General features: G+C 34.9%; 1 protein-coding gene and 1 pseudogene across 4 annotated transcripts in view; one reads left to right on the top strand and one right to left on the bottom strand.

Annotated features, from left to right (window-relative positions):
* CNOT10 (CCR4-NOT transcription complex subunit 10) overlaps positions 1 to 18952 on the bottom strand; it is a 58163-nt gene that overhangs the window by 24939 nt on the left and 14272 nt on the right. For all 4 annotated transcript variants that reach the window (XM_006905722.1, XM_025039201.1, XM_006905723.3 and 1 more), the window contains 9 exons: positions 18063 to 18157; positions 17013 to 17174; positions 13748 to 13898; positions 11106 to 11248; positions 8658 to 8744; positions 7831 to 7914; positions 6026 to 6143; positions 3452 to 3601; positions 2238 to 2440 (listed from right to left, as the gene is read on the bottom strand). In XM_006905722.1, coding sequence (XP_006905784.1) covers positions 2238 to 2440; positions 3452 to 3601; positions 6026 to 6143; positions 7831 to 7914; positions 8658 to 8744; positions 11106 to 11248; positions 13748 to 13898; positions 17013 to 17174; positions 18063 to 18157 — 1193 coding nt within the window. The remainder of the gene's footprint in view (positions 1 to 2237; positions 2441 to 3451; positions 3602 to 6025; positions 6144 to 7830; positions 7915 to 8657; positions 8745 to 11105; positions 11249 to 13747; positions 13899 to 17012; positions 17175 to 18062; positions 18158 to 18952) is intronic.
* On the top strand, positions 18443 to 18561 carry LOC112470287 (annotated as a pseudogene).

Below are 18952 nucleotides of genomic sequence, written 5' to 3'. Positions count from 1 at the left end.
ATGGCTGGCTCTGGTGACCCAACAGACAAAAACAATGATGAAATGGAACTATGAATCCACAATAATTAACCATAATACACCAACAGTCAGAAAGTACCAGATCAGCAGTCTTAATGTAAAAGAATCATACGTATTATTATTTTATAGTGCCTTGGCAGTAATAGCACTAACGAATCTGAGTTTCAGAACTCAGAAAAATAAATGGTGTGTATGTGTATACACATACACACCATAAAAAATAGTCTTCTATTTTAAATAGTCTTCTCTTAACTTGGTCAAATATTCTCCCTACAATTGAGTCTATGTTTTATATTTGGCAGATCTTTTCTCATATACTACACAGTACTCAGAAAAACATAAGCCCCACTTCAGCCAAGAGGTCTGAAGCAACATGCATCAGGTACACAGGACAAAGTGATCTCCTGAGCATTACCGACTTAACAATTAAGTTGCTTCATTTAATTCAAAAATGGATTTATTTCTGAGGGTATAAACCGCTTTGTTCTGTCTTGACTAAATAAAATTAATTGTATAGAATCTTATTTGGTTTTATAGACTCTTATTGGGATTTTGCTCTGATTTTATTCAAGAGTGTTTTGGGGTTGTTTTCACTGTCTTTTAGGTCACCCCAGATCGTTTTTAGAAGGATAAACATGATTATTATTTATGGAATCATAAATCATTATTATAGCACAGATTGTGAGTGTTCTAGTTATCTACCGCTTTACGGCAACCAAGTCATCTTTACCATTTTTTAAAAATTGCAAATTTAGAACTTTCTAGAAGAAAATGGGGAGACCTTATAACAAAATCCATAGAAGACAATCCTGAAAGTACTATTTCTAAAAGTAAGTAATTTGAAAAGAAAATATTAAACCTTACTATATGTCTCTACTCCCAGGAAGACATAATGCCTTGGTTTCCAATAACTGTATGAAATAAAGGCCTCTGACACTTATATCCATGAACGGATTAAAGAGAATAGTCCTTTCTAGAAATCCTTTTATTTTAAAAAAGTATAAATTCTGTCTAGAACTGCTTGTTGGTTAATTTAACAATTATCAAATATGAAAATTGTCCTGTCAAAGGAAAAGCACAATGAAATAAATCATTATAGCCTTTCAAAGACAACACTCATCTCTTCCGGTAGGGTGTACTCTACCTACCAGGCAAACGTACTTCTTTAAACTCATTAGTTTCTGCAGTTGTTTCTCAGGAAGTGCTGTTTAGCAACAAGAGAAGGCGTAAACATCTTATATCACCTACTGCAGTCAGGCCAGGCAAAACTTCATGCCATACCTCCACAATCTCCACGTACACACAGAGCACAGCAAGGGTAGGGGGTGGGTAGGAAATGGGAGTGATACAGACATCTGGTAATTCTGATACAACTTGTCTTCCCCGCCTCCCACTGACTACTCCTCACTTGAGATACAAAGGCTTCCACTGGCCGTTTGGAGATAATCTAGGCATGGACACTGATGTAAACTGCCCTATTTCTCAGTCACTGTGGACAAGCATGTGTCAGAGGAAAACAGCCTGGTAATCCGTGAACTCTAAACCAGGGGACCCCAACCCCCGGGGCAGCGGACCAGTATCATGGCCTGTTAGGAACCGGGCCGCACAACAGGAGGTGAGCGGCAAGGGAGCGAGCGATGCTTCATCTGTATCTGCAGCGTCTCCTCAGCGCTAGCATCACCACCTCAGCTCCACCTCAGATCATCAGGCATTAGATTCTCATAGGAGCACGGGTCCCTGGTGCCAAAAATGTTGGGGACCACCACTCTTAACCATTTACTGAATCGAAAGTAAAGCTCCCAGGCACTGAAGGAGATGCAGTCTAACTCAGTTGTTTCCACATTCACTAGGTTGTTATCATTAGTCCTTCTCCAATCACCTGGTGCACACACCCATCCCACTGGCAGATGGCATGGCTCCTGCCCCAGTGGCTAACAGATCACTGTTCTAGCAGACCGGACCTTATTGGCTTCAGATCTTTAATGTGTCTGCTGATACATGTTGCCATACTTACCAAGAACCAGAATGCTAATAAATGACTTGATAAACTTAAATTTTTTTATCCAAACTGTTAAAGAACAGAAGACTATTTTTATAAATTCCTTGAGTTAGAAAGGGGATGAGACATCTTGGATGTTTCCAAGTATTTTTTGCTTTCCATATAACAGTGGGTGGTGGGGGAAGGTGTGGGTTCAAAAAGATACCCAAGCAGCGCTCACCCCCTTATTGGCAGCAATGCAGCATTCAGCCAGCCGTAGCCAGAGGCGGGGGTTTGCGTGATAAACCTGAACAGCTTCAATCAGGCACTCAAAAGCGGCGAGGGGCCTTCCGATGTGAAGAAGCTGAATTCCACAGTTATACAGCAACTCATACCTCTTGTTGGTCAGCAATGTACACATGGGTCTTCCTGAAAATTTTTTGCCTAATGATAAAAATTAGATGAGAATAAATCATTACACTTAAAATCACAGTTACACTGAAAGCATTTATTCCACTAAGAACTTAAACACTACCTTGTTTAATACTAATGACTCCAATTTGAAGTTTAATAGCTCTCACCATTGATCTCCAGCCCTAACCCCACAAATATTCTCCAGTCACTGCAGCTGTCCGTGCTGGTGGGGGATGAGATGTCTCTTCTCATTTGCCAACAAATGAGAAGCTCCTCAGGCAACAATGTTCCAGGAAGGCAAAGCAAGAGATAGGATCCACAATCCTTTGAACCTTCCCACATATTTAGATCCTGTAAGATTCTACTCTTTTTACTTTCAGTTTGGTGAACCAATTTATCAATCATTGTGTGCTTTTTCTTAACCAGAAATATTCAGTTAATGTTAAGGTGTCGGGGAACTTTATTATGGAAATAAAAATTAATGTACTATACCTACAATGACTATTTACCCACTTATTCGAAGTTTCACAGTCCATAATAAAACAAGACTATCTGTGATTCTGGATACATTTTTTCATCAGTTTTTTAATAACATATTTTGAAAAGCTAAACGACTGCTTGATTTCAAGCATTTCAGATCAAGGATCTATAGAATATGAATATTAAAGGAATAAATTTCAGGAATTTGCTTAAAGATTGTCGGGTGCTGCCAATAGTACCACATGTGAAACCCTGAAAAGAAGCTATAGTAAAACTAGTTTGGCACAATTAAGAAATCTTAACAAAATATTTTGTTTTTTAACATTACCACATAGGATTACTGATTTTCAAATGCATGAAAAAGTGAATTAAGTTTGATAATTACTCAACTCCTTCCTATTAAAAGTAGCTATAGCTACTAAAAACATCAAACGTTTGGGCAGGATCAGTGTAACCTGTACGTAGATACACATAGCATACATTTTGATCAGATGCTTGCTCTTTAAAATCTTACTTTCCTCAAGTAGTGAAATATAAACTGTCCCCCAGCAAAGGACATACCTGGATCAGTGCTGCCTGCACTGAGCTGTGCACAGACATTGTCATTTTCCTGTAGAGCCTTTTTAAAATAAAAAATCCCCAAATTGTGCTTGCTCATGGCAAAATGGATACAACCAAGATTATTCCAGAACATGCATCGCAAGCATTCACCTGAGAAAAGCACAAATAAATCTGTCCACAATTTTTACTGTTGATGTACAGCATATAAGAATTCGGCTTTCTCAACAATAGTTAATTCTATATACAATTTCGCTTAGTCTCTACAGAACAGTTTACAAAGCATTTGAAATTTAGAAAACCTGAAAATTTTGTAAACTCCCTTTTCTTAAAAAACAATCATTTATTAAAGGTGATAAACCAACCCTGCAAGATGATTTAATTAGCTGGGCTATTTTGTTTTCTGATTTAATTCAGAATTAAATTTTTACATTTTTGTATTATTTGCCTGTACCTGTAGGCAAATAATACAAAAATGTAAAAATAAAAATATTTGAGTAAATTAATGTATATGTATTGCATCCACATAACGAAATACAACATAGAAAATGGAAAAAATGAAGCATATATAGAAATGCTCAAACTATATTAAATGAAGAACAGTAAGAATATATAAAGCAAGATATATAAAATCCTGTTTTTCTTGTTAAACTGTAAGTCTCCATTGTTCTTTTAGTTCACACTTTAAGCATCTATTGTCTCATGTCTGTTGGGCATTTGTATTTCTTATCCTGAACACTGCCTTCTCCTATTTTATACCCATTTTTTAATTTGGTTACAGACGTTTTTCCACTGGTTACCTGCTATAGAAAACTTCTGTCACATCTGCCTCAAGTATTTCCCCACTGCCAGTTTGTCATCTGTCTTGTGACTTGGTCCAATGTGTGTATGTTTATGTTTTTAATCATAAAAAGTTTTATATTTTTATGTGGTCAAATTTAGTAATCTTTTCTAAGTGCTATAGTTCTTGGATTTTGGGTAATGTTTAATCAAGGCCTCCCCACCACAAAATAAAATATTCATCTAAGTTTTCTTTTGTTGCTTTTATGATTTTTTTTTTATATTTTAATCCTTCATCTCTCATGATTTTATTTTGGTATAATGAAAGCAATGCAAGCTTTAGTTTCCTTTTTCTAAACAGTTTCCCAAACATTCTAAAACAATTTACTGATAGTCCATCTTTTCCTCAATGATATAAAATGTTTGACTAGATTGAAAAAATTAATAATTAGGGCATTCAATGCTTAATCCTAAAAACTAACGGTTGACTTTTGAAATTTTAAAAATTGAGCAGTAATATTTAAATAAGAGAAAAACTATGTTTAGAAGAAAGATAGCAGAACATACACTAAAATGTTTTAAAAAGGTTGCTGCTGGGTAGTGGTATTGTGAATGATTTTATTCTTAAATCTTCTCTAATATGCAAATATCAGCAACAATAAATTTTATATATGGGAAAAATTAAATATTTAAAAATTATTATGAAAAAATCAATATATAAAATACACAACTATTATGTAAAAATCTTCCTATTATCATAACTGTTGACTAATCAACTACACGCACTGCTCCTGACTTCACTTTAGAAATTGCCAATATCAATTCTCAAATCTGTGTTAAGACAATCCTAACATTTTCTCAAAGCATATTATCTGTTTAGTCTGAGAGATCGGTTCAGTGTTTGGATGTTAGTGGTCCTCTGAGGAGAAACCATGACAATAACAAAATTAAAAAATTTAAATTTAGAATTAAAAAATTTAAATTTAGAATTAAAAATGGGTACTCAGAACAAAGGAATAGCCAAGATAATTATAATAGGACAAACTGCCTTTCTCTATGCTTTATGACTCCACTGAACTAAAGGAGGAAATGGGGGAAGGTTTGAGTATGTTTCCATGTGTGTTCTGTGCTTGTATATGGAAAAGAATTAAAACAAATCAAAAAACATATTCAGCTTTTGCATTTTAAACTTGGTACAAAACATTTTTAATAGTTTAACCTCATTTCTTGAATAAATTGATTTTCCTCCTTCCTCCTCATAAAACAGCAATAATATGAACTTAATTGACAGCTACAAATTTTACCTTTTATTTTACCAATAATATCAAACGATTCATTAAAACTTTCTAGAGATAAGAAGAGATGACAGTGATTGCCTTTCTAACTTCATAAGAAATATTTTTGTTATAGTTAATGGTCTAAAGAAATCATATTTTTCATTGCTTTTATAGGAGAAAAGGGAAAAGTAAAAAGATTATAATCTCATTTCCTTAAAAGGGCTTACTTTACAAAGCAAAAGTCCAAAGACCTTATGCTCTGGATATAATTTCTAAAATTATTAAATAACAAAATGAGAGAAAGAGCAAGTGAGAGCAAAGAAAAATAAAAGAAAAAGCGAGACATTTTCTAAAATTAAAACAAGTAGTAAAATTCCAGAAATCTGCAGCAGAAATAATAAAACATTTTCATTTAAAAAATAAGCAAAGAAACATTCTGAAGAGCTGTCTAGGGGAAAAAAAACAAGCAACAAAGGGTAGAAGAGCCAGGAAGAATACTAAAATTTCAATTTTCTTTTACCTGTTTTCATGAATCCTGGATGCTCAGCAATGTTTGAACTGTTTAACAGCTTCACAGCTTTTCGATAATTGCCCCTTAAATATTCAAAATTGCTTTTAAGAAACAGAGAGGGTGCAGACTGTAAAGAAAATATAAGTTATTTATGATTTGTTTTTAGGTGCCTAATACAAGATCATAACTGCTGTGCTGACATGTTCGAGAATATAAATGAATCAGTTAAATCACGGTTACAAAAACTACAGTCTTTAAGTTTTCCATTACTCTCACAATCTAAAAAAAGTGAAATCTGGCAGAGGACCTTATAAATTGACTTAGTGAGGGTCTACCTAAAAAATACATACAACGTATATGTAGAGGAATACAGTCTGCAAAGTATCAACTGTCTTTATCTATTACACTAACTGGAAGCCATATTAACAACTCAAACTAGGGGCTTCGTTTTAATGGTTTTTGGACAGACTGGTGATCTTCTTTATTTTTTAGGATACAAATGCACCTTCAGAATACAAAGAAGTACAATTCATCAAATACTTTTCTGAGTAGCAAAAAAATGTATCATTCTATGAACGGAGAAATTTCCTAACAGTATGCCTTATTTTGAGAGCTAATCTTACTGTTTCAAAGATCACCTTTGGGGACTGCAGACCACCTTTCGCTTCTCCCAAGAATCCTCATGGTGGAGGGTCATCTAAATAGTACCTATTTAGAATGCAAACGCATGCAGAGATCCAGGGACTAAACATCACCCAGGAGAACATCTGGAATCCTGGTCTCATTATTATTCTTAGCTTAGTTACAGGCTTTCCTTCTAAATCCTCCCTCATGCTTTGCTCTGCTTTCTGGTCACTGAGGAAATAAGGGCTTTCCAGACTTTTTCCAGGTGGCAGTATTTCCTCCTGAAGTGTTCTCTGATTTAGGTATGTCTGTTACTTTGCATTGCAATGATTTATTTTCCTATTTGTCTCTCCACTATGACTATGGCACCCTAAGGCAGGGGTCATGTCTCTTATCTCAAAAAAGGTTTGATAATGGCCGGCTGGCTACTTATGCCTTTCTCTCTTCTCCTCAAAGTCTTCTTCCTCAGGTCTAGGCTGCAACTGTTCTCCTCAAAAATCACTCGAACACTGACCCAGTGGCGAATCCGGATCCTGCCTGAGATTTCTAGGGTCGATTTTCTTAAACTACTCCTACTACCGACCATAGCTCCTTCTGATTTCAAACGTTTAATTAACAGTTTTCCAAAAGGCATCAAGACTGTTCACAATTCTGTCTCTTCCCACTACCACCTTAAAAGTTATTTCTCAGTGGGGTGGAGAGAGTGGAAGGAAGGAAGGAGTAATTATGTCTTAAATACTCTAGCACTAGTCAAACTGAAGGTACTTACTGTAAAGCCAAAGATCATTTGGAAGGGGGAGGTTTGGGCTACAACTTGACTGTTAATCTTTAATAAATGTTTTGAGTATCATCTAAAAAAAAGAAATCATGAAGTGTCTAATAATAGTAAATGTTTTAAGTGAATTGTGATAAACCACTTACAGAAGACTATGCAGCTATTTAAAATGGTGGTTTTGAAGGCTACATACCAAGGGGAAATGCTTGTTATAATTTCAAATAAGAAACACTATATTATGTTTTAGACACAGTACGATCATTACTTCACAAGTCACCATCAAGGTTATATCTGACAGTATATACACAGTGTAACAGACTAAAAAATTATTTAAAACTGACAAGTACATACTGTTCAAATAAGAAAGTTTAAGGACAAAAGCCAAAAGTTGAAAAAAAAGTCAAGAAGAACTTACATTTCCAGCTGTGTTCATGACTGACTTGATCTCCCTTTTGCAGGCCTTCAGAGACTTCATTTGGATGTACGCTCTTACTTTATACTGTCAGAGGAAAAGCGCTGGTATGTGAGAACTATGGTGGACTTCACATACCAAAGCAGTCTTACTTTCTCACTAAGGACATTAAACCCAATCTGTTCACACCATCATTACACCAGTTACTTATAAAAGCAAATTTAAAATTATCTTAATCTATTTTTATTGTACTCTTGGAATATACTCTAAAAACTAAAAACGTGGTAGAATAAAATTTATACTTAAGTTCCAAGCAAAAATCCTACCAATTCTTATCTGCACATGGCTAATTAACAATGGATTTTAAAAATTCAACAAACTGATTTCATCTTTCTATATATCCTCAGGCTATTCCTCTCAATCTTCTATACAGTAAATAAAAGAAATGATATATAATGGTTACCAGAGAGTAGCGGGGAGAGGGGAAGGAGAAGGTAGATAGGGTAAAGGAGATCAAATATGTGGTGACAGAAAGAAATCTAACTATGGGAGGTGAACACACAATGTAAATATATATATGCCTTATTGTTAAAATGTACAGTTGAAACATCGGATTTCGTCAACTAATGTCACCATAAAAAATAAATAAATAAGAAATGATATGGCACTATCACCTTAAGCAAAATATATTCTAAAATACAATATTTCAAAGCCAAATAAATACATATGCCTTAAATGATTTACTGCTTTCAATGATCTATCACACTCCTCATCATTCATAACACAAGTAAATACATGTGATGTATAACCTCTCTTAAAGTTTACGCTACCTGGTGTATCTTTGATTTTGCAGCTTCTATTAGAGTTCCACTTTCAGCTTTGTGATTGGATCCATCTTTGTTGGTGTTATTACCAGCCTGTAGGGTAGTGAAACAAAGTTAACCAAAATGATATCACTGACTTCCAAGTGAGCTACTCTGAATCTCCTAGAAAGCATTTCTAAAATTCAGAATCTCAGGTCCCATTCTCAGAAATTCAGGTGGAATACTGCAGAGTGGGTGACAAGCAACTCTACTTATAAGAAGCTCACTGTTGAGCATAATGATAGACTAGGTTTAAAAAACAGGAGTATTACTCAGGCAAAACCCAGGAGAGATCATGTCATTCCCTTCCTAAAAACCTTCTCTGGTATAAACACTGCCAATGTCATACTTTTAAATTCTTAGTAAAGTATTCACAGTCCTTCACAACATGACCCATATTTGAGTTGCTCATCTCATCTCCTGCTGATCTCCATTACATTTCTCAGGCACCACCACCCATTTCGGATTACCAGAATTCCTCCAACACACCACTCTCACATCTTTTGTGCTGTCTCCTCTGCTAGGATGGTTATCCTGCTCTAGCCTTCCTTTTCTGATTCGTCAAACTATTACATCTTTGAAGGCCAAATCAAACATCTGAGCTTCTCTGAAACATTCTCGATCCCCCTTCCTCCCAGTCCCTGAATATATTTGCTCAGTCTTTCTCCTTCCATTGACCTGAGTTCCTTGAAAAGCAAGAATTGCAGTGTTTTCGTTTTTGTCACCTTAGCACCTAGCAGAGCACACAAACATCTGCTGAACTGAATTATATTTCACTATCGCAAGTACTAAATATAAAAATGAAATATTTTACTACAGTGTTTATGAATAATATTAAGATTATTTAACTGAACTCTTACATATACACACTTGTTAAAATGAAAAAAAGCAATGATAGATGTTTGTTTTTAAACCTCAACAACTTACATAAATAGAAAGGTACTGACAATCTACTTTCTGCAAATAATTCTTTTTTTAACAAAAGCATAGGAGCAAGAAGAGAGACCATCCCTTGAGAACCAGAAGCACAAGCCAAGTGAAAGATGTGAGCACTGAAAAGTGCTCTCAGCATGCACCAGGGTGAGAATCAGTCGTCATAAATGGGCGCTCTTTTTGAAGAACTTTGATGATGAAATTTTCCCTAGTGAAAGTTACCCTGTTTAACCAGATTATGAAATGTTATTGTCTTAATTCTAATCTTTACATTCTGTAAAACTAATATCTCACATATGAAAAGATGCTAACACATATCTTTAGTCATCAGGGAAATCAAAACTATTATGAGATCCCACTTCGCACTCATTAGGATAATTTCAATTTTTAAAAAAGATAAACGAGGGTTAGCAAGAATGTTAAGGGACTGAAACCATCGTTAAGTTGTTGAAAGAAATGTAAAATAACTCAGCTACTTTGGAAAACAGTCACAGTTCCTCCTAAGGTTAAACCAAGAGTCGTCATATGATCCAGCAATTCTATTCTTATATACTAAGGCGAACTGAAAACTCTAGCCCCCACAAAAATCTGTACATAAATATCCACAGCAGCATTATTTATAATAGCCAAAAATGCAAATGCTCATTGACTGATCAATTAAAAAATGTGGCACAGCCATATAATGAAATATTATTCAGCCATAAAAAGGAATGAAATACATAAAAAAGGAATGAAGTATATGCTACGACATGGTAAACTTTGAAAATATGCTAAGTGAAAGAGGCTAATCACTAAAGGCCACATATCATATGATTCCATTTATATGAAATATCCCCAAGAGGCAAATTCACAGAGATAAAAAGTAAATTAGTGGATGCCAGGGGCTGAAGAAAGAGATAAAAGGAAATGACTATAAATGAATACAGGGTTTTGCAGGGTGATGAAAATGTTCTAGAATAAAGTAGTGATGGTTGTATAATTCAGTGAGTATACTAGAAACCAGTGAATTGTACACTAGTAAATGGTACGATGGTAAATTTTGTGTATGTGAATTACACCTCCCTCCCTCCTTCCCTTCCTTTCTTCCTTCCATCTTGTCATTAATCAAAAATTTAATCTATCTGTCACTCTCTACCTAGCTTGTGGAGGCATCTGAGTGTAGGCATAATTTTTTGATTTGTATTTTAAAAAATTTTTGAGATGTAATTGACATACAATAGTATATTAGTTTCAGGTGACCAATATGATTCAGTAATTGTATATATTGCAAAATCTGGTTAACATCCATACACAGTTACAAAATTTTTTTGTGATAAGGACTTTGAAGATCTACTCCCTAAGCAACTTTCAAATATGCAATACAGTATTATTAACTACAGTCCATACTATATGGAATTATATTTCAAGAAAGCTGTTAATATTTAATAACTACAAATATTAACCATTATTTAAATTTTAGTCTGATCATGTCAGAACACTCACCTCATTCTTTCCATTTTTGTTATTGTTACCCTGGGAAATCATTTTTTCTAGGACTGCAAGAAGATGCAAAGCTTTCTCAGCTTGGTAGGTTAATATATACAGGTCTACAAGCAAAAAACACACTGCTTGGGCAAATTTTTCTTCTGGAAAGGGAAAAAAGAAAACAGGAAAAGAAAAGTCACAATCCAAAGTGAAGCAAACATCTCAAACCACTATTCTCCAAAGCTTTAAAGAACAAAGCCTAAGTCTTTATTTACTTAAAAGAATGTTTATCACCTAGAGCCATGAATGAAAGCAACTTGCAATGTCAACAAATGCCATTCTATGAGACTTCTCAGAGTGTCTCATTTCGGGGATTCTAGCAAGTGAATTTCCTTAGGCAAAATATCTACCAAACATCAGTGCACATACTTGTTTGGAAGGAAACCTCAATTCCAGTACCTGCTCAGCTACTTACTAGATGTGTGGCCTCTGCACATCACTGAACTAATTTTTAGACTTTAGCTGGCTGACCTGTAAAATGGAGAGAATACTTTACCTGCCTGAAGGTGGGGGGAGGGGAGACAAGGTGATCACCTGAGGTTCCTTTTAACTCTAAAAAGGTTTGACTCTAGAAAATAGATTTCCTTTCTAGATACAGAAACGGAAAAAAGAAACAATTTAATTACAGGGACAAAAGCAAGGTATGGATCGGAGTATATCAGAAAATTGCAACAGCCAACAGGAAAATATAAAGACAAGGACTTCAGAAGAAGACGAGCCCAACCAAGAGAGGAAGAGTATACCTGGTATGACATAACACTACTTCCTTTCCTTGCAAAAGAGAAGGTAAAAGGAAAAATTAAGTCTAAAAGAAGGCTGCCACAATCAAGAACAGAAAATTTCAAAAGCCCTTAAGAGCCTCCTAACAAGTCCTCCAAATTCCATTCTTACTCCTACCAGTAGCCAGAGTGGAATTCATTTAAAACTGAAATCAATGCAGTTAATGTGCAGAGGACATATCTCCGAGGGCTTTCCGCCCCCTTAAAACAATAAGTCCTTACCTAGGTTACAATGCATTACCTGTTCTGCTCTTGGCTAATTCTGAGTTCATTTCCTACCAGTCTCCCCACCTACCTCCAGTCACAACTGCCTGTTCCTCTTACTCACCAAACTCAAGCTCACCTCAGGTTCTCTGCATATACTATTACTTCTGGCTGGAATGCTTTTCCTCTAAAGAGTGGCATGGCTCACCTAATCTCTTCATCCAGGTCTCTTTTCAAATACTGTCATATTTCAGGCCTTCCTTGACTACCTTATCTAAAAAGAACATCTCAGTCGATCTCTATCTTCTTACCCAATTTTAGCTTTTCTTCACAGAATTGAATTACCTCACACTATATTTATTGTGTTGCTTACTCTCCCATTAGAACGTAAGCTTAACAGGAGTAAAGGCTTATTCTGTTTTATTCATTGCATTATCTTCAGATTCCGGAACAGTGTTTGGCCCGTACTATATGCTCAATAAATATATATTAAGAATCCAAGTAGGAAAGTTCAAAAAACAACAATAATAATTTTCAAAGAAGAAAAATGAGTTTGAATACTGGTTGGTTGCTAGATTCCACTCAACCACAGGGAAAGGATTTCATGAACTATTCCGGAAATTCTAAAAAGCAGCTTTATAGAAAAATACATCTGTGTCATCCTGGAAGTATAATTCTGACTCTAGCTTTTCAAAAGACAGAAACTGTCCACTCTTCACACAGTCCTTCACCATTGCGGTCTCTTCAGCCCAGTCTGTCCAGGTACCATGCCTTCATGATTAGGAGAAAGAAGAGCAACACCTTAAAATGCCACGCTGGAGCCACAGAAAGCACCTGTTCAAGCAGCTGTCAGCAGCAGACAACCCTGTAAGTCTTCCTGAAGCATCACAGAGGAGCCATCACAGTCCACCACCACCTACCTGTCCTGTAGTGACTATATCAGCAATCAGGTGTTTATAAATCAGGAATTTGCATTAGTGTTTTGAATTTAAAAGAAAGTAACCATGGAGAAAAAGACAAGAATGTGACTCACAACTGAAATCTGACTGATTGTAGGTAGAAACCAACAGTGCTCTCTAACAACCATTTCCCGGGTCCACCTTTGCTGCTTTATTTGCTCCCACTTTTTTCCTTTGCCCTTACCTTTCTCCCTGCTCTTGAGGCTGGTACTTGTAAGCCTGTTAAGATAACAAAAAAGCTAACACAGACAGTCCTATACTATCTACTCTATTTCAGTTAGGCAATAGACAAAATAAAATTCTACGCTGTCCCCTAACATTTCAAAACACGCCTTCCTTAATACATTAAGAAAGGATCAGGTACACTAAGGTGGTGTTTAAATAGCAACAACAACAAAGTTAGCGAGCCTTTCCAATTAGAAATAGCATTTTTAGCAGTTATCCTCAAAACTAGGGTGGGTGCATGCTAAAAGAAAACCTGGATTCATCTAAAAGTGGTATCATTTTTATCTTCTCTAACCATTAAGAAAACCTGACACAGCTCTTTTTCTTTCTTACTGACATGTAATTCTCTGATTTAGGTTATCTAGGTAAAAACACCAGAGACCTTTGTAAGTATGAGACAATAGGGACATTTTTGACTTGACAGATAACATACCAAAAGGTTCTATAAACTGATAAAGTTTTTCACCAACTGATATGGCTTCTGTATATTGCCGCAGATGATAAAGAATGACTGCTTGATTGTAATACAACATGCTGTTTTCAACATCATCTAATCCATCCATTTCTTCAACAGCCGAGTGGACCTATAAAACAATCGACAGGGACTATGCTCTAATAACAGAAGGAAAATAAACAGCAAAAGTGAAAGAAACCTATATAAATAAACAGGTATACAGGCCAACATTTCTTACTCAGAATTTTTACACATTTTCAACAGGACCTCTAGATTTTATTTACTCACAGTAAAAATTATTCCATTGATAATAAAATTCTGTTCAGTAAAACAACTTGATGAGACTTTATTAAGTATTTAGCACAAGGCAAGGTGATTCTTCCTTGCCATTGTGAAGATATCTTCAATGTTTAATGGCCAGCATGGTTTCTGAGTTGGATTCCCACTCTGCAGCCTCTTGAGCTGAAAGAGGCTACATGAGTGTCCAAAACTCAAAACAACTTTTTCCATAAGAATGTTATTCAGTTATGTACATATACGTTTGATTCCATTTTGTAAAAACCAAAGTAAAATTTAAACATTAACAAACAATAGCTAACTACTTCATAACTATGTACTAGGCCTGCTACAAAAAGTTTTTCTTACAGAGACTACCTCATTTAATCTTCACCATACATTGAGAACATAGATAACATTATCATTCCTATTTTATAATAAGTAAGGAAACTAGCTCAAAAAGCTTGCCCAAGGCCATATGACTAGAAAGTATATTTTCTGATTTTCCTATTAGGTTCAGGTTTTGTTCCCATAATAAAAAGAATAGATTTTTGAAGTAATGAACAACAAAAATACACTTTGTCACAATGGGGTGAAGACAGTCTTTTATTGGCTTTATTAGAACCCTAACGTCTACATCTGATACCAAAAGGAAAAAAAATCACACCACTTTGCATTTTAAAGCTAATGACTATCTATGGGCTTTTAAATTTTAAACAAATTTTGCAACCATTATGTAATTCCATGCAACACATGAAACTGGAATTCTACCTACATTAAAACTAATCTTTCTTGTCATACGAAGATTGAAATATATTATTGAGCAATGTTAATTAATTCAAAGACTAACATTTCCCTAAATTAAGCAGAACTTTGATATACATGGACTTAACAACCTGGGTTTGGTGCATGGCAAGGAACTGGAAGGTTCCTGACACAAGTGACTTATAATCAAGACTTCTGCAGACTTCAGTCACCCATGTGGAGAGCCTGACCGTGGGGTTCAATATTATCAATTGGTCTTAGCTGATGAACAACACGTGCTTGATGAATCCGGGGGTTCTTTATAATCTTTGCTTATCAAGTCACTATCTTCAAGTGATTAAAAATAATCTCTTTAAATAGAGAAAACTCAATTTCCAAAGAGAGACAACATTTCTTAATAAATGGGGAGAAAGTGAGCTAAAGAAGGGTTAATTCTTAGCCAGAAAGAAGAGTTTTGGATAAATTAAGGAGTTTTTGGATTCAGCAATGGTTGAGCTTATGACATAAATAACTTTGCCACATTTTCTATGAGTCACCAAAAATAATCTAGTCATTACCCTAGCCAGGACTAAAACTACTCATTAAATGATAAAATGTTAATGGAAGTGGAATAGGTTGACAGGTGTGTTACTATGCCCAGAACAAGTGGCTCTGAATAGAAGTATGATTTAGAGAAAGCTAGGAGACACGAGTACAAACACTTATAGGAAACTCAAGAGTTGGAAGGCACTAGGGGGGTTATTAAACCAACCTTTCTAAGAATAAAGGCTGGTGAAAGGATTTCTTGACTTAAGTTTGCAGGAGCCTTCCATTATTTAAAAAAAAAGTTTTAAGGACGAATTTATGCTCCAAGATCCAATAAATGTTCCTTGGAAGAAATTGTCCATGAGGTCATAGCGCTCATATACTAGATATCAACAAACCTCATCTTTGATTCTGGAGCTCTAGAGAAAGTTATGGGTAATAAATACTAGTGTAATGAGGAAATGTGATGATATCTAAATTTATGAAGACTGAGGTAGTTATAAGAATAGGCTCAAGAGTCAGATGGTCTAGTTCAAATACTGCTCCTTTCCTTCTTAGTTGTATAAATTAAAAATTTTAGGCTCCCTAAACCCCTGCTAGAAAATTAGATAACAAGTATCTACCTCAATGGTTGAATGTGAGGATTTCATGAGTTGAGGCATAAGGGCACTTAATATGGAATTTGGAACCAAGTAAGCATCTGATAAATGTGGGCCCTTAGTCTCATTTTCATTGAAGAATTTTAATAGGGTTGAAAATGACTTTATTCCTATTAAAAATTATGAAGAACCTGAAGGAGTCACTTATTTCCAACTACATCATATTTTAAGGTGATACTCTATGGTACAGTGGTACTCATGAACACAGGAAAGAGACTCAAAAAGGTCTTGAGACCTTCTACAGCATGAAGCAGTAATTAAAAGCGCAGGTCCTAGAGTCAAACAGAATGGGTTCGTGTAGCTCTTATGACCTAAAAGCCTTGTGTTTGGGACAGTTTACATAAGCTATCTGTACCTCAGTTTTCCTATCTGTAAAATGAGAAAAATTATAGTTACTACTTGATAGGGCTACTGGGAAGAATAAGTGAGATGCTATATATAAGGTTCTTAGCAGGGCCTTGTTACATAGTAAGCTCTAAATGTCTGCTAGCTGATCCCATCGTCATTGTAGCCTTCCTGAATATCAATGGTCTAATCTTATAATTTGAAAAATGTTGTTATGACTAGACTAATGAAAAAGGCAAGCCCTAAGCCATATATAAATCAAAATATATTCTACTTAATCAATTAATCATCTCTTGATCCAAAATGCTAAAACAATTTGACATTATTAACAATCAGATCTTTGCAGTAATAAATAAGAAATATCTCAGTGGCTAAGCTTCTTCATGTATTTGTACTTTAATTCTTTCTCAAAACTCCAAAGCTCACTCAAATTTGGTATATTACTCTATTCTGTTCGAGTTAAAAACCCAATAGAAAATAAAATCATGTAATATACTTTTCATTTCCTGGAATTATTTTATACACATAAAATTAATACCAATAAATGTTTCAGATATATTAGAAATTGTGCTATCAATATCAGACAAGAAATCACATTAATTTTCCTTAACTATTTTCCTCACAATTTAGAGAGCATCACAACATTTTTATAGCTAAATTCACTTGTGTGTTACCTGATTCTTCAGCTGGTTAAGTGTCTGTCTCAAACTATCTGTTGTTGTTTGGTTACTTTTAAAAAACTCAGCTACTGCTGTATTCAAAATTATTTTATAATCATCTTTGTTTACATCTTGTAGGCAGGCAAGGTGTTGCAGACAGGCATCATAATTCCCAGTCTAAAACAAAAATAAAAACACATACAAAATTACATACCAGTTTTAAGAACTACACAATCATTTCCAAATATACTTCACTCATCTTTATTTAAAAATTCTTTAAAAAGACAGATATAATTTCCCCAAATATACCAGTTAAAGTCACTAGACGCAGCAATATTGATATCAATTAAGAAATTGTGATATGTTGATCATCTCAATAAAACTGGAGAAAAAAAGAAATTGCAGGAAATATTTATTTCCTAAGAATCTAACATTGATACATGTACATCATATCTATAACATTTACATAAATATATATAAAGTATACCTATGATGTTATAATCACATAATATATATATTAGTAAATTGACACATATTGCTAGCAGGGACAAGGCTAGCCAAGAAAAGTAATATGATTAATTACTCTACATTTTAATTTCAGGTAAATATGCTTTGAACACCCAAGCATCAAGTTCTTTTGCTTACATGTATATAACCTGATAATCGAATAAGGTTTTTATTTCCATATCTTTTAATGTCAGAAAAGTTAAAGTTTTGACAAACTTTTGGGGTTCCATTTTAAGGCACATTCAAGAAAAAGAATTGAAAAGAGTAGTTAAATAAAAAGACTGACCCACAAACTTACAAATTTAAAGACAAAAACAACACTGTGAGAGTTAAAACATATTTATGAAAACACAAAAACTTGGGAATGGCTCAAATTAGTCCCTTTCTTTTCACCATATTTAAACTCTAAAATGTTTTGTTTTATTACTAAACCTACTCTCTGAACTTAACTCTTGAGTTAGGACAGAACAAAAATTATAAATTTAAAAATTCACTGTGAAATGATTCAAACTTGACAGATCCTAAAAATGGAGCAGATTAGGAGAAACCATTTCTTACCATGAAAGCCTGGAAGGCGTTAGTGGACAACTCCTTCTCTTGATCAGTGATCCCAGAGGACTGACCGGTCCCTTCATGTTTCTCTGTTCCCTGATCTGCAAATATACAAGTTTTACAGTTCTTTAGAAATAACAGTTTTGCAGTGCATGTGTCCCTAGTTTTCCTGTCTTCGTCCTAATGAAGTTACCAAAGTTAGAGCTCTCTCAATTACAACGGCTAATCAGTGTTCTAAATAAGAAGCCACTCCTCAAAAAATTTAAATGTTTCCCTTAGTCCTGGCTAAGTTCGATGAAGACACACCTTTACTTATGTCAGAATTATAGTTCTGTCCATTGGGACATTTGGGCTGAGAATGTGCCCCTTTAAAAATATTAATCTGAGTCTACGGCTATGCCACCCTGAACAAGCCTGATCCCATCTGATCTCAGAAACTAAGCAGGGTCGGGCCTGGTTAGTACTTGGATGAGAGACCACCTAGAAAGATCAAGTGCAGAAGGCGTTAAAAAAAAAAAAAAAAATCAGTCTGTCCCCACAGCAATACACCAAAGGCAGGCCCTGGAGACACAAGGACATTATGTGTATATACATGTACAATGCCTTCAAGAAGTTTATAATCCAGTTGGAACGCAGTAACATTTAGCAATGAGAAAACGACACTGATAAGAACTCGGGAGGTAATTTTCAGGCAAAGAATGCGTTCATAAACTTAGAAATCCAAAAGCCAAGATGAACACAACTAAAAAGCCTCCTTAATATGAGTTAAGTGTCCATACACATTCTCAGATTAATGATTCCTGCCCCACCATTTACTATTTTTACTATATTTACTATTGTAAAAATTAGATTTTTTGTTTGTTTCTTATAAAAAAAAATCAACCAAAAACATAAAA

The sequence above is a fragment of the Pteropus alecto genome, unplaced genomic scaffold, assembly GCF_000325575.1.
Source record: "Pteropus alecto unplaced genomic scaffold, ASM32557v1 scaffold10, whole genome shotgun sequence".
NCBI classification, from domain to species: Eukaryota; Metazoa; Chordata; class Mammalia; order Chiroptera; family Pteropodidae; genus Pteropus; species Pteropus alecto.
Note: the sequence above shows the minus strand (reverse complement) of the source record. Positions and strands in the feature narration are given on the sequence as shown.